Source organism: Eleutherodactylus coqui, chromosome 4 (genome assembly GCF_035609145.1).
Source record: "Eleutherodactylus coqui strain aEleCoq1 chromosome 4, aEleCoq1.hap1, whole genome shotgun sequence".
Lineage (NCBI taxonomy): Eukaryota > Metazoa > Chordata > Amphibia > Anura > Eleutherodactylidae > Eleutherodactylus > Eleutherodactylus coqui.
The window spans coordinates 103950816-103968110 of record NC_089840.1 but is presented as its reverse complement, the minus strand read 5'-3'; the positions used below and the strand labels follow the sequence as shown (position 1 = coordinate 103968110).

General features: G+C 37.9%; 1 protein-coding gene across 3 annotated transcripts in view; it reads left to right on the top strand.

The window, feature by feature from the left end:
• MID1 (midline 1) overlaps nt 1-16872 on the top strand; it is a 412445-nt gene extending 395573 nt beyond the window's left edge. For all 3 annotated transcript variants that reach the window (XM_066599936.1, XM_066599933.1, XM_066599935.1), the window contains exons 9-10: nt 10736-10943; nt 12881-16872. In XM_066599936.1, the coding sequence (XP_066456033.1) occupies nt 10736-10943; nt 12881-13229 (557 nt within the window). In that variant the 3' untranslated portion in view covers nt 13230-16872. The remainder of the gene's footprint in view (nt 1-10735; nt 10944-12880) is intronic.
• Nucleotides 16873-17295: the final 423 nt, after the last annotated feature.

Here is a 17295-nt window from a genome sequence, read left to right as displayed (position 1 = left end):
TCATGTTATGGTGACGATGGGTGCAGAGTGCTCTATTTAACATTGTGCACAGATAAAGGTAAACAACAGGATATGAATGACTAATTGAATTAGGTGAACGTGACACCAGTGCCGACATAAAAGGTATTGGTGGAGAAAAAAGACTGACATATGTAATTGACTAAAATGCAGACACACCATTTACTATTGAATATGGCGTTCTGTAAACATTTTTAGACACTAGAACTTACATAAACACAATTTAAACCTTTATACACAGTTAGATAAGCTCTGGGAAGGCAGCATCTTAGATCTGAGAAGAGTATAGAGAAACTGATGAGAACTGACAAACACAACACCTATCATCCGACTAACAGTTTTGCCAACCTGAAACACTCGCTAAAATTCTCCAGTACTTGCGCCATGGGATCCTCTGGAGATTCTGATATCTTTGCAGCCTGCGATACTGTGACTGCATTGTCTGTTTGGTGGAAGCACGGCTTGAAAAGATTTCAGGTCTTGACGACAAACACAGGCTGCTCTCAGCATCATGGATGATTGATCAGCTGCACCCAGCGTTTCTGGAAGTTGGAAGTATGCTGCTCTAGTTACAGGACAGGGGATGGAAGTCAGTCACACGGCTTCACCTGGTTTCCGTCATTCTTCCCCCTCATTGTCCCTCTCTCTCCACTGTCTCCTGCATTCTACTGACCAGCTCTCTCTCCCCTCTCAACTCTATATTTTTCTGCTACACCACAGATCAGGAGCACCGGAAATTTACCAGCCCCCTCCACTCAGGGAACATGTGTCAGCTCAGCCCCCTCCTCTCAGAGAACTTGTTTTTAGCTAGGCTGTGGTTATTGACACCCCTTGACCAATCAGGGAACTTCTTCCTCCTGCTTGGTCACGTGATGTGTGACTGTGTAAGCTCCTGTTAGGTCCTCCAGCACTTGTAGTAAAAAAAAAAATGACTAAGCTAAAGTAACTATTTAGTTCCCTATCCTGACTCCATCTTCTTATTAAACGAAATCCAGCATCACTATCCTTTGTTAAATAAGCTGCAGCTAGGATAGTTGCTCTTGACTTGCAGTTAAGTACTTTTATACTGTAGTTACACACTCCAGGTCACTACACATACATACATGCACACACACATCGGGAAAAGAACTATGTATTAGCTGTTATATTATCCAAGTTTTAATTGGACCGGTGCATATGTTTCTCCCAACAAGTCCAATTTTTAATCACTTATTTCCTCCCTTCCTCCTGTCCCATGGGGCTGCGCATAGTTTGATCTAGTTTGGAGAAACTAATTGGATTTCTTAGGAGGCCTCATTCAAGTAAACTTGCATCTCACTTCTGACTGTCTGGTGCTTGCCAACATCTGGATACGGGCTAAAAGAAATACAGTAGCTTTTGAGAAACATAGAATAGGATACAAGATGGAGGATAGAAGACATTTTGACAACTCTCACACTTTGCAGCTTGCTTTCACCACCTGCTTAAAACTTTTGCATAGTACTGTATTTTGTCCACCATCCCAGTGTGGAGACATGGCTGTCCTGAATGATAAATCTATTTGATTTCCTACTACTTATATAACATAGCCATATTCCACAACACTGCACATAAAATGTAATCTTTCCATCAGCCTTTCTCCCCAGTGGGGCTTGTAATGCCTGTGTACGCATACAAGGGACAATTTCATAAATGGCCAATCAGCTTATTAATATGATTTTAGAGTATAGGATGAAACCAATTAGCAGGAAACAAAATCTTGTAAGCCTGGGGACATTGTACAGGCTCCTTGTGGATGGTTTGCTTATAGAATTTGAATTAGGACCCCAGGCTTCCACAGATACACGACGATAAATGAGGCAAGGAATGTATCACTGCATTACTTGGTACATTTGCCATTTATGTCAGGGAAAATGGGTGACAAACCTTGTAGGAGCTCTAATGGCATGAACAGCATGACGGACCAGGACATCTCAATACCTATTTTTTTAGATCACTTCTTACGGATTGCTAGAATAGATGGACACAAGCACTTTCTATGTGTCGGTTTTTAAACTTAAATTACCCTTTAATGAACCAGTAAATGTGTATACTTGTAGATGATCTGCTGGGAACAAGCCTCAATTGATGATTTGCAAGTCAATCGTGGCTCATCCAGCTGCGTTTACATAGAGCCATTAACACTTCTATATGTGCCTAATGATGGGGCAGATTTGGTGTACTCATTTAGAAACCATTGGTTCTATTGTTGATGACCGCACATTATTGTTCATATAGTGCTGCGGACTACAGATGATCTTTGATGCCAGATAAAAGATGTAATCACCTGACAAATAGCACTTTGTTCTTGGCAACAATTTTTGGTCGAAGGTGTCTTCTATTAGGCAATCCTTAATATGAGCCTGTTACATCCCTACAGCAGCATAAACTAAGGTATGATGCGGTTAGGGACTGAAACAAGGGAGTCGAGTGATGTTTTTTTTTTTTTACTCCTACCCAATCTAGTACTGTCGCCCTCTGAAGTCGGCACGCAATTCCAACTATTTTCAAAGTCCCGTGCACGCTCTTCTATAAAACTATGGAAGAGCACGCGCATGAGACTCAAGAGAGTCAGATTTTCATGCCGCGCACCGACTTGGAAGGAAGACACCATTGGATCACAGGAGCTGCTGAGTATAAAAAATACATCACTAGGCTCCCTGTCACGTCCCCTAACGGCTCCATAATTTAGTTTATGGTGCTGTGAGGATGTGACAGGTTTCCTTTAGACATAGATTGTTACAAATATCAATAGCAATGCATAATACTTACATAGTTAATTTATAGCATGGTGATGATTGTTAAACTTGCCATTGAGCTATCAATCCCTAATGCCAATGCCACGTCTGAAGAGTCTATTAACCATACCTGGAATATACCCTGGCTATTGTACTTGTAGGTCTGTTACTGGGCCTTTATGTAAATAGGTTAATCAAGGCCATAATGCTGCTCAGTTAGAATGTTTCTTGGTTGTGTTTTTAGAGTTCTGGAAAGAAATACTGTTTTGTTAAGAGTTGGATAGGGAAAGTACATCTGGCATATCTATGAGAGTCGAGGGCCTGCAGGCTTTGCTGACCCCGGTTCATCTGTTCTGTAGCCTCAAAAAATTTGTTGAGCACAAATGAGTATAATTGGGTCCTAGTTTTAGTTTCCTTCGGCAACATCTGGGACTGTGTGGATGGAGAAAGATATTTTTAAAGTAGTATATTGTTGCCCTCTAAAGCAGCAACCCATACATGTTTGTTTGGTGTGTATGCACTCGGCTGAATCCATTTAAAGTTGTCATCCAGGATTCGTTTTTTTTTTATAGATTATTATTTAAAGGAACAATAGACTTAATGTTGCAGGTGAACTGTAGAAAAACTCCCCCCCCCCCCCCCGGATTGTCAGTCTGCAGGACTTTATGTATATTCTTAAAATAACTCTGTAGAAGTCCTGAAGACAAGACAGGTTAGCAATTTTTGTGTCCTATTTCAAACAGAGCAGATGGTAGAGGCTCCTACAGCCAAACACAAGAGAGCGAGGAGAAGAAGAGAAGAGGGATCATGGCTTATCTCCTGGGACTCATGGAAGAAATATCTGTATACAGTCTATTTATCAGTTTTAATTAGACAGAATAGCGTGTATATATATAATTTGTATATTCACGGATTCCAAAGTGCATATGGTGACTGTTTAGGTTGGCGGGTTTTTTTGTTTTTTTTTCATTCCAGAATTTTTTAAAATTTTATTTTTGAAACTGTTTGCTTAACATCTATATCCGCCACAATGTCATAGAAGACCTCTATGGGTCATTCACACAATTTTTTTTTTTCCACTGTAACTGAGGCATCCATAGGAGCCCCAGTTACATGGGAAAACATCCCCCTGTAGTGGTAATAGTCACTAACAGAGCTGATCTGGTACTACCAGGACCCTGCAGCTCTGCCCTGGCAGGGGCATCAGTTGGTCACGTGATCGCTGGGTCAAATAGCTAATTAAGTGCTATGTAGCCTGCAAGAGAGAAGGCAGAAGCTGTTAAAAGCCACTTCTGCCTTCTCCTCTGGGTCTTCACCTGTGGCTAACAGCCGAGGATCCGACCTGCTACATTGCAGGAACAGGAGCTTTAATCCCTCGCCATATTTTTACCATTGGCTAAAATTAAAGTATAATTCACAAACGGGATGCTGCTTGCTATTCAGACTTCCTGCTTTATTTTACAAAACGTGCATTATACAAAAAATGGAGAACTCGTTTTGGTTGTTGTACAACCTTGTTAAACCTCTACATAATGTTCAAAACACTCCCCTTAAAAACTAACCATTAATTAATTAAAAACCAATGTGAAATTAACTCTTCATTAGCGTATAGCATTTAGCTGCCTTATATTCATAGCGAGCAAAAGGTGGGATTGATTTATTTCTCTTGGGCTAAAATTAAAGCCCAGGTTAATGTATTATATTCTTCCCTAAAGCCAACCTGAAATATTCCTATCTAATTTTTGCTATATTGAGAAAGAATTGTGGTTGAGTTTTATGCATGGAATAAAAATACATCAGAAAATCAACAAAAGTAATTTTGTAGCAAGAAACTGAAAATGCAATTAGTGTTGCAGAACTTGTGGAGTATTTGCTACAGATTCCTGCTGTGGAATACAGTGCCGCATTTTACAGAACATAGAAAAATCCCATATGGAGATTGAGCTCTTGTATGTGTTGTGGATCCTCCCCAACAAATGGTGCAAATTTCCTTTGCAGATTTTTCCAAGGGGATCATTATGCCATTTGTGTATCCACGCATGCGCTGCTCGAACCACCAACAATAGTAAAGGGTTAAAGGGCTTGTCCAGTTGTAAACTATTAATTCTTTTCCTCAGGATAGGTCCTCAGTAGTAGATCGGTGGGTTTTGTCACCAAAAGCCTGAATAATCAGCTGTTTTCTATGCTGTTGCACTCGTGCACAAAGTTGATTTCTGCAGGAATGACTGTTTCTTCAGGCCATTCACTTCAATGGGAACTTGATCTGCAATACTAAGTCGGACCACTGCAATGTAAACAGCACTGTCTGCTTCCTGCAGCAGTGCATGAACGCATCGGACAGAGAAAAGCTAATCGGGGTATTTTGTGCTCTAATCCCTGGTCATTTTTGGGGCTCTTCAGCAATTGGTTTGAAAAAAAAAATAGTAAAATATTCTGTACGGGAATCCTGAGTTGATAAAGACGATCCCCTACTGAGGAAAATTATACCTTAATAGTGCTGCTTTAAACATTGTTGCTGATTTCTCCCCCACCCAATCCCCCCCCCCCCCCCCCCCCATAAAATTATAGCTGGTTTTAGGGATTCCATACCATGACAACCTGCGATCAGCCTATCATCATCTGGGAACCTTTGCAACAAAAAAAAAAAATAAAAGTAGTAAAAGTCTGACCCTAGGTAATAACTAATCAAATTGTATTTAGATGTTTATGCAGCTGTAAGAAAGTCTCTAAACTAGTAAAAGTTGTGCCTGAAGTCTCCTTGGAAGTGTGCACTATTAGCTATTGTTAGTCTTCCAAAAAGCACCTTCATTTTTCCACATTGTTACATGAGCACGAATGAAATAGTGAGGAAAACGGCTAATATCTGCTGTGACCTGTGCTACAGTTCTGATCGGGGGTAAGTAGGTTACTACATGTTGTTCCAAGCAGAAAGTGGTTTTCGTCTGGTTTAACAAGCACGGTCATAAAAAGTCAGTCCCTAAAGTAACATTCAGGTAAGATTAAAACCAAATGCCAAACTCCACAGCAGCTGTAAGCGAAGCCTTTCAACCATAGGATATCACTTCTCTTCGTGATCCGTTCTGTAGAAGTTTGATGTCCGGGGCTTTCACTCCAGTGTTTAGTGGGTTGTACGCCATTCTCTTTCTATGTACTCATTCTTCTCTCCTAAGATTGTATATTTTACACTTTCCAAAACAAAATTATTACATTTTGCATTAAAAAAGATCCAGTGAAACTTTATATATTTGGATAGGACAACAAAAAATCCCCATTACTTGAAAGTCGTGAAATTTTGTCTTTATAGGGAAAATTGTACTTATAGGTGTGTGGGCTAAAGTGGCCAAACATAAACTAGCCCTTGAAGCATAAGGAATCATTTCCTCCTTTGACCATTTTATGACCAAGGAAAAATTTTTAACGTTATTCATGAGCAATAGGTATTCAAGTAATGGTAAAATAGAAATGTAGATGTTTTTTTTTTTTTTCTTCGTCTTCAACAGTGGAATATATGCTTATATATGTAAGTATTGGAATACATTGCTTGCTGGCTGTCCATTTTTATCCCGTAAAGGAAGGCAATACAACCATATCACAGTGGCTGGAAACATACAAATAAGGAAGATGGAACAATACCTCTGCAGCACCACCTATTGGAAGTCAGCATTCCTGTAAATCAATGTCAGACTTTTTATACAAGTCCTTACAACAACTAGAAATTGAAAAAAAAAGCCAGAAAACCATACACATACAGCTGTTTTAAGGTTTTTGCCCCTCATTATTGGGACGGGTATCATCTCTCCTTAAGGAGAACACCTAAAAAGGTGTGTGGAGACACGTAGGAGGTGATTGAGGAGACTTATAAGGCCATGCATGCTCCTCTGGTAAATTATGCAGATAAGGAAGATGGAACAATACCTCAGAGTGAAAGGAACACCGTTTAAAGCCGTAATATTAGCAGGCTATTGAAGTTCTATTGTCTTGTAACCCTAGTATTTGGGTAATACGACCTTCAGCATGTTACTAGAAATAGAATATTGATTTGTTTCAAGATGACCATTGTAAGATAAAAATCTTGCCAGTGGAGGCCATGATAACCCCTCTGTCACAAGCAGCATGCAACTATGTATATAGTTTAATTTATGTTCAAGCTCAAGATTTGAGTAATGTTGGCACATCTCCAACCCTGCAATACCAGTTTCTTATTTCATGTGATTGAAAATATTATTCGTTGTGTTTATTATGAAGGGTGGACTTTAGTCTCCAAATATGGAAATTGACTTGGTATTTTTGGCTGTGATTATATTGTTCTTTCCACTGTTTGGATCATGGCATGTTATGTGGCAGTCTCTTTCCTTTGTGCCATCTTTTGTTGACCCTGACTTGTAGCCAGGAACATTAGGCCTCATGTTGAAACTTCGTGTAAAAGCAAACATCCGCTTGAAGTTCTTCTTCCTGTTCAACAGGGTCTTACATTTTAAAACAAAAATATTTTGCTTCTTGGAGAGTTTGTGTAATTCTGGAAAAATTGGGCGTTATGCTTTCTTCCAAGGCAACACTGGGCTTTACAAATACATAGAAATTAATATGGTCTTCTTTAAGTTTTGATCAAGTCTGGTTTCATATAAAAGCTTTAAGGAGTGTTTCTACTAGAGGTGAGCGAGCATACTCGCTAAGGACAATTACTCGATTGAGCATTGTCCTTAACGAGTACCTGCCCACTCGGAAGAAAAGGTTCGGCTGCCGGTGCGGGAGAGAGGTGAGTTGTGGCAGGGAACGGGGGGGGGGGGGGGGGGGGAGAGAGAGATCTCCCCTCCATTCCTCCCCGCTCTCCCCCGCCGCTCCCCACTCGCTGCCAGCAGCCGAACGTTTTCCCCCGAGCGGGCAGGTACTCGCTAAGGGCAATGCTCAATCGAGTAATTGCTCTTAGCGAGTATGCCCACTCATCTCTAGTTCCTACACAAGAGTGGGAAAAAGTCTTTATACAGGTATTTTGGCTCCGTTTTTGTCCATCCTTTTATCTAGATACATGTTCTGTATTGTTGATTTTTCTTTGTTAAGGTGCCTTTGGACTTAACGATTATTGTTCAAAAAAATTAAGTGAATAATAATCTTTCGATTTAAACACGATGAACGAGAATTGTTCCTTTCTCGCTTGTTCAGTTTCAGCAGGGCTAAAAATCATCATTGACTCGTCTACTTCTCATTCCATTTAAACACTCTCCTTTCAGTCTCTCATGTAGGAATGATTAACACTGAATGAGAAGTAAACGATTCTTGATCTGCCTGTCTAAACAGGCTGCACGAGCGTGAACGAGTAAGCCGTAAAATTACTCGCTCGTTCAAACAAGAATCTGTTCGTCTAAAAGGGGTATTCGAGATTTTCTATGTATATTTTTCCATGAGACGTCCAGATGTGCATTTCTAATGGACTCTGATTAGCTTTTATCAATAGTAAGAAGCATCTTGAACATACCAAATTCCCAGCAAATTGTTTTTTTTCCCATCAAATCTTCCCAACCAAAATGGACTAGAACACCGTGCTGGATTATCACTAGGATGCATTTTGTTATTCAATCCAGCATCTACACTTGTATACAAATGTATCTTGTATATCTAAAAGGGCAAGATTTCCTTCCACTTAGTGTGTTTCTTTATTATCCCAGGGTGATATCCAAGCATAATCCTGGATTTGAACTCTAAAGTATTAAATACAACACCGGAATGTTATTCTGCTATTTACAAGTCCTCGGAGAGTTCTTTTGATCTGCACAAGCTTATAGACGTGCCTCCTTTAAGCTCCTTTAATTTCCTATAGTAGTTTGAGATATAGAATGTCTAGAACTGTTTTTATACTTTTATGTGCCATTGGCTTAATGTAATGTATATATGTGATGTTATTTGAGATAAGTCAGGAAGTATTGTCATGGAAAGTGCACGAAAGTTAATTGTTCGGCCGGTTATCAGATTAGTTACTTTTTCTGTTACAGTACGTATTTTGTTCTCAAACACATATTCCATAAGCAATTGTGTAATAAGCTTAATGGTCATTGATGGTGTCTATGTAAAAATATTTAGAGATTCTGTACTTTACTCATATTCTTTCAGCGCTCAAACTACTTTTTAGACTAGCCAAATATATATTTAGTAATAGAATAGTTTTCACTTAGGGCTGCAGCTGACATATGAAGCTGATTTATCTTCATACTCTTGTGGAGATCATTGAGTGTTACTAGTTATATGGGATCGGAACTGACCTGGTGCAGATTTTAGGAATAAGTGGTCCTGTTGCTCAAAGCAAACATGCAGGATTTCACTATTCATTCTTCGAATGGCACTAAGAAAATGAACATGGACTTTAATTGGTTATATGAATATATTTGGACATATGTAATCTATAACATATACATTACACAAGATTGCTAATTGATCCAGGAATTTATTCTGATTTGCCATATTTGGAGTCAATAATTAGTTTTTTCCCTCCCACAGGAGGCAATTGGCAGTTACAACTTGTGGGCTTTTTTTTTTTTTTTTAAAGCGTACATGAGTTTTCAACAAGTTTTCTAAGATATATAATAGGTCTCCTTACCCACTAATTGGCTGCTGTTTTCACCCTAGTTCAGGTTTATAAGTTCTGATTTTAATGTGGTCTTCCCCATTTCTCTGTTGCCCTGCTGTTCGCTACATGCCCCTTGCCTGAACATGGATTGCAAACCTAGTGTTCTGCCAGTAGTTCACTGTCCTGTACTTACTTTCCTTTACATGCAATGCTGCATTGTTCTGTCTCTGGTCCAATAAGCAGGGTTGCATTATCTGAATGCCCTCTCCTCTGCTTTACCACGATTCCGGCGTTAGGAGACATTCTAGCCACATTGTTTTTTCTAACCGCGTGCGTGTACATACCCACACATGCACTCTAACTGCGGGAGAGGCAGAGAATGGAGATTGCAGATACTTTGTCTGCAGATTTGGGAGCTGTGTGATTTGCAGAGCAGTGAGCTAGCCCCTCACTTATGTCCTAGCATCCTTGTTATTATAGAAGCTCAGTACCTAACAGGCAGTAGATTACAGACAAGCTAGATTTATAGTGGTAAAACATTTTTAATAGAAGTATATTACAAGATTGATGACACACACACAGGCTATTACATGAGCATAAGTTGTCTGAAGAGTTAGTGCCTCTTTAAATGGATTTATATCTGTTTCATGAATTGGTCCTATACATTAGATGGAAATAGATTAGTGGTTGAACAGATGATCGTCCGAATGATCATTTCATAGATTCATCCATACACATTTTAGTCAATATTGGCCATCACAGTTTTTCAAACTGGACAAAGAAAGGTAATTATCTTTATAATAATTATAATTTGTGAACAAATATATATAATTTTAAGAATGAAAGATCTCTTGTCCAACTATCGGACGACAATCTCAAACTCTGCTGACTTCTTTCCAGTTAATGTCTGTCTGTCATTGGTCAGCTGAAATGATCAGTCATTGTTAGATTTCACACAGTGAATTTGTCTGTCTACAGTATATCCATATAGATAGATCAGCATGTCTTCTGCTCATGTTTTATTATATTACATGATTGATAAACTTTTCTGCAGTGATGAAAATAAAGTTCTTGTAATTTTAAGATGTTTTTTTTTTTTTTGTTTTTTTTTAACCAACAGAAAATTAAGTAAAATTTTATTAGTGTGTTGTGTTATAGTAGCCATTTTCTAAAATTACTTTTACAAATCGATGTGAACTTTATTTCACCTCCCTGGTACACGGCTGTACATGACTGTCAGTTTTGATCTGCATCAATGACACAACTTGGTCTAGTTGTGCCACTAACCATATTTTGTGTGTAGCGCTGGCAGCTAAAGCTTTTGTTTTTGATACATGCTGAATTTTCTTGTCTGTAAAATACTGAAAATGCCACACATTGTATACCTTTTTGTTTTCTGTAGGTCAACCATTTAAACTGGACCCAAAGTCTGCCCATCGGAAGCTTAAGGTTTCTCATGACAATTTGACTGTGGAAAGAGATGAAACCTCTTCAAAAAAGAGCCACACACCAGAGCGTTTCACTAGCCAAGGAAGTTATGGTGTAGCTGGCAATGTATTTCTGGACAGTGGCCGCCATTACTGGGAAGTGGTTATAAGTGGAAGCACCTGGTATGTATTAAGTGTCGGTCCCTGAGCTTATATCTAGTGGTTTTCCATTCTTTTTATTTGAAGACTATACCATAATGAACCAGAAATAATATTTAAACAGTAACACAAGTAGGCTTGGGTTTCCCTTAAGAATTTTATATACTTGGGTATCGATGTTTAGAGGAAATTGAAGATTTTAACATTCTCTATAAAAACTTACTCAAATGGGTAATTTGCTTTTATTGTCAGCCTTACCAAATTTCTACATCTCAGGTTAAAATAAGGCCTTGGTTTAGTGACCACAATATTTAGCAATAAAGAAAACCTGTTCTGGAATCCTGTGAATTTGATTTAGCGTGGAAGGATTTCACGAAATAGCCGAATTATGTTCTTTACACACTGCACTTCAGTATATGTTCTTGTGAAATGATGCAGGCTGTGGCTGATTTTAATTATGCCACATGGTACAGAAAGTGTTAAGAAAATTCAGTTCTCTCAAGGTGTGTGAAATACGTGGGTTGTGCACACTGCAATGACCTGGAATGGTATCACCATAACTTTTAATACCATGCCAGGTTGCTACATTGTGTACGGATTTGTGTGTTTTCGGCACAAGGCAGCTTTTTGTGGCCCCAGTAAGCAGCTGATGAGTATCGACTATTGATTACCTATTCTGAGGATAGGTAATCAATAGTTGAGAGCTGTAAAACCCCTTTACATTGTCTTGTTTGACCCCATTTGCTTGGTTGTGGAACCCCTTGCATTATGGTTTTACACATTTCATCGTTGAACTATGATAACTCCAGTCATCCTGTAACCTAGTACTTATAAGATTCTTATTAAAACGAAAGGTTTTGTGTTGGGGAATGAAGTGAAAATAATTTTCACTATCTAGGCCACAAAGCCGTTAACCCAATAAATAAAAAATACTCAACCATAAATATAGACAACATTAGAATAGAGTTGCCCACAGAAGGGCAACTTTGTTCTTCTTTTTGTATGGCTGTGCTTTACCTTTCTTGGCTAGCATATCGCTCTTATATTTTAAAGATGAGTGCAGTGGAACCACCGTGTAGTTACGTTCCTCATGCCGAATCACTGCATGGAAAACCAGAAAAATACCAAGCCGTAAATATGTTTTCAGTACAGTTTTCTAGGAAACTAATAGTTAAAGATACACAGAGAAAACAATAACAGCTACTTAAGCTTGAAGAAGGCCACCACGGCCGAAACGTTGGTCACATGATTAAGCTTGAAGAAGGCCACCACGGCCGAAACTTTGCTGTCATGGTGATGGGGCAATAAAGTTTTGTCTTCTACATCCGCTTATGCTGTTAGTTACCTTCCTAGTTGGATGAGCTATTAGTATTGATGCCTGCTACCCATTTCAGTTTTTATATGGTGTGTGACAACTGATGGAAAAGTGAACTGGCAGGCTGTGTTTACACGGGCAAGTGCGATATCTATCCCAGAAACTCGGATTTATATTGCACTTGTAAATCTGCAATTTTGTATTCCAGTATGATGCATTTTGCGAGAAAAGCGCATCACTGTAAATGTGTTTTTCACACTTGTGGGCAAAAAAAATTGCAAGTTGTCCTAATACTTATAATGGTAAAAACTGCATTGCATCGTGTGCGAGTGTGATACAGGGTGTTTTTTTTTTGTTTTGTTTTTTTAAAATTTCTTGCTCCCATAGGAAAAAATGGGTGATATTGCCTATTAATAGGACATGCTGCAATCTTTCTATCTCAGGCTCTCGGTCTTAGAGAAATATTGCCCATGTAAATTAACCCATTATAATATTCAGAGGATGCTCTAGAACTAAAATAGCAGAAAAAAAGAATATTAAGCAATCTGCAATGACATTCCATTAGAATAAACAGATTTGGGATTTGGGCTTTAAAATCTAGAAATGTCAATTGATCTTGCAGTAATGTAATTTTCATTTCTTTTAGGTATGCGGTTGGCATTGCATACAAGTCTGCACCAAAGCATGAGTGGATAGGAAAGAATTTGGCCTCCTGGGTATTTTGTCGATGTAACAATAACTGGGCAGTAAGACATAACAGTAAAGAGATTCCAATTGAGCCTTCTCCACATCTACGCCGCATTGGAATTTTGCTAGACTACGATAATGGTTCATTGTCATTTTACGATGCCTTGAACTCCGTTCACCTTTACACTTTTGACATTCCATTCACACAGCCTGTGTGTCCCACCCTTACTGTTTGGAACAAATGTTTGACAATTTTAACAGGCCTTCCTATTCCTGATCATCTGGACTGCATGGAGCAGCTGTCATGATTCCTCCAGCCATTCACCTATGCGTGACCATACCTTCATTCGGTGCATTACGTTCCAGAAGTGTATATTTTGAAGAGTTTGCTTTCTTTGATTTAAATCCATTACAGGAATGTTTTACCAATTATTTATGGATAGACTTTTGATTAGCCTTTTTTTTTTTTCGGTTTTGCACATTGACTGACTTGTTGATTTAACCGTCCTTCTTGCAGTGCTCATTAAGGAATGGAATGTTCTAGAATATATTACCTGCAGACCTTCATGGACTTCTATCAGTTGCACATTATAATCAGACTTCTCAGTGCAGTTGATGTCAGAAAATTCCAAAGGCATCTGCCACAGATTTGTTTTGCGTGGACGAGACGTTGGTTTGGAACTGCTAGGGTTTCTCTAAAACAAGGGACACCAGCATTTTGCAATATATGTTATAAATAATCTTATATAAGTTAGGAAGTTTTGCACCCAGTCTTGTTTTGGAAGGGAACTGGCCGTGTTTGATTCTGGCTTTTATAGAAATAAAAAGAATGAAATATACATTAAATACCTTAAGTAGAACATGGGCTATATGTTAGGAGTACAATACTGTAAAATGCACAAATGGAGCAGGAAATATGTGAAGGGTTACTTTAAAGTGTAAGGTATCCTTTTTATTTCTTCTCAGGAGCTGCGGTTTATAATTGACACAACTGAATTCTTAGATTAATGTTAATCGGAGTAAAACAGAAAAACGTTCACTAGTCCTTCTAGAAGTAATGTAAACCATGGTCAAGTTAGGTTAGGCAATGTATCCCATAGGGGAAATATTTGGCAGTCAGGTTAATTGTATATTCAGGTAGAATTTTTCTAATTATTGCCCATCAAGGTTGAAATCTTCTTATGCACTGGCAATGGGGTGAACGAAATGGCAAATATTTTTAGACCTTTTTAGGTGTTGTGATACCATTTTGGTACAGAGTCAGGGCTTTCCATTCAAAACAACTGTATGAGCAGTTGAGCATTTCAAGGTGTTTTTCTATATTAGGAGCCTTGCGTGGTGATATTCATGCGTGCTATCTATGTTTTACATAGAAGATAAAGAATGGAATAAGGTGGTAACACAGAAAGTTCTTGTTGGTCCTACCATGTCCTATGAATAGATTGGACACTTACAGTTATCAAACGTCTATATTAAGTTGTTAATCACATATGATTTAGATTGCGTTCATTACTTTCATATGATCTTCAATGTTATCCAATCTGGTTAAAGAATCGGTTGAAATACTTTCCGTTATTCATTTGTACTAACTTTATTTGCTATGAATTAAAACTATAAACATCAATGATCTCTTCTTGACAAAGAGTATCCAAATTTTAAGCCTTTATGTGCAATCCATGGATGGAAGTGATATCCTATAATTATAAACAACTACTTGAGTAACTAGACTACAAGTTTTGAGAAATTACTGTCCATTTTAGCTACAAAATTGAGCATTCTTATGACCCAAGGCTATAATAGTCATTATGATGGCAATATGTGAGGTTTATTTAAAGCAATCCTCCAGTCCTGGACAAACGAAGATGGCCACACCACTTCTCTGACTACCTGATTCACAGTGTGCATTAGTAGGCATCATTAGTCTTAAGACACTACACCTTCATTGATTGACCAGTTGTGGCCATGTGAGCAGCACGGGCCATTCACATCAGCATGCAGAGTCTTAGACCACCAATGCATACTTGTGCACAGTGTGCATCAGGTAGTCAGGGAAGTGGTGTGGCCATCTTTGTTTGTCCAGGACCGGAATGTCAACTTATTGTAACTTCTCAAAGTAACCCAATATTCCTGAATAGGTAATCTTATATCTAAAGGAAAGTTTATATTCGCATGCTTCTCTAGTCCATTGAATCTTCTAAATCCACATACGGCACAATGCCTGTTGTAGCTTTATAAACTAAGGTATTGTTTTTCCAAATAGTATGTTTTAAGTTGTGGTCATTTTTGGAAGATTTCAGTGGCATACAAAAATCCATAAGGAAGTTCCTTATAGAATATCAAATTACCAGGTGACAAGCTTTCATTCCTAGATGCATCCACTTTATTAGCCTTGGTTCATAATGCACTCAGCTCCTAATCAATGCACTGTGAATATAAAAAAAAAATGCAAGAAAGGAATATGACCTTACAGAAAAAATTAATAAACAAAGCAGACTTACTATTATTGATACTGACATTACCAGCTCTCTCAGTATTAGTTGAGCTCTTTGAACTGTCTCATATGAGTAATTACAGAATCCAGACTTCAGAAAAGTTAAATAGAAATAACAGACCAACGTCTTATGTACAGAGAGAAAGTTCATGTAATCCGCTTTCAACATGTTATATATGCATTGTTTCCGTTCTATTTATACAGACATGCCCCTTTAAAGGAAAATTAGATTACATACATCATTAATCAAATGTGTCTTATGCTGACCTTACTTGGCCAGTATCTGTATGTTTACTATAATATTTATACATATAGAGATGTGTAAATTATTCACTTTGGAATTGAATCTAAATGGGTTAAATGTAAAACTTTTGAAAAAAAGCTCTTATTAAAATGATAGACCATTTTATAGGCTTTTTTTTATTATTTTACATAAGGATGGAATGAATACTGGCTTTCCGAAATTGGTGCCTCAATTGTACTAAATCATTTTTGAGTGTCTGTGGAAGGAGCAGTTTAATGCACTTTGTTAACAAATCGGTTTGAGGTTAAAGGGTAAGCAGTTGACGATGAAAGTACCAAGATGTACTTTATTCTGCCTTATTTATATTACCACTATTAAGGGAAGTTCATGAGCCGGAGGTATGCTATTTCCATAGCTTACTAATCAAATCCATCTCATCCCTAACTGATGATATCCATGTCGGAATATATCCATGGCTTATACCATATTAACAAAGGACATTCACATTTCATAGTCCCTTCACATTTGTCTGTAACAGTGTTAATCCAACTCAAAGAAAGAAGCTATTGGTTAATTACTTGCATTTTATTGAGCGTATCAAAGGTTAAAGGGATCTCGCCAAGTACATACGGGGTTATCAGATACTGGAACATTTTGTGTATCCACAGGATTACTGAAATAGAAGGTATGGTTGAGTTTGCAGCTGGAATATTGTTCCACCAAGCACAAGGAATTCTCATATCCCAGGTGTATTGTTGGTAAAGACTTTGAAAACTGAATACTAATCAGATATGAAATGGTTAACCTTATTTTCTGAACAACTTTTACCAAAAAGTACATTAACTTTAATTCTTGCGGGATATCTTAAGAAAACGAAAAAAAATCTATGACGTTTGAATTCCAAATGAATCGAAGACTTTGCTGAGAGGGTAGATCTCCTTTCAAGATTCTTCTCCTCAACAAGTGATCAACAGAGCTTAGGTGAAAAGTCAACCTCTGGTCCTCAGTCATTGACCAGCGGTGTTCCTGCTTTCTAGGAATCGGAATATCCATTCTTCAGCTTACAAGCAATTAGGGTTATCACAAATGTTGATTTGTTTTGAATAATGCAATGTTGGGTTTATCTGTAAACAGTTTAGTTTTTGCAATTGTCTTTTACTATTTTGTATTTTAAAGAAAACTTGTATATTAAATCAAAGTTTTATTTTAAAATCAATATGTTGTCTTTTTGTTTTTTCTTTGGACAGGGATTAACCGTAGAAATGTTATATAATTTGTATTCTGCACCTCCTACATTATAATATATATTATTTCTGAATCAAGTGATCAAACTTTTCTATTTCAATATTTTTAATAAATTTTCAATCGAAAACACAAGCATAACTCAACAACTTGACGTTTGGATTATTAAAACCAAGATAAGTACAAGAACTGTATAAACAAGCAGAATGGCGTAGAAACTCAGAAGTGGAGGTCTCCTTGAGTGAGAGAACAGATAAGGCAAGCTGGCACAACATGATACTCAGCCGTCAGACCATGTGAGAGTACTTGTCAAGACAATGCATCAAATATATGAATGATAAAATGTGGCCTTGTTCAGAGTGGTGGGAAACCACTGCTAAATTAAGTACTTAACAGT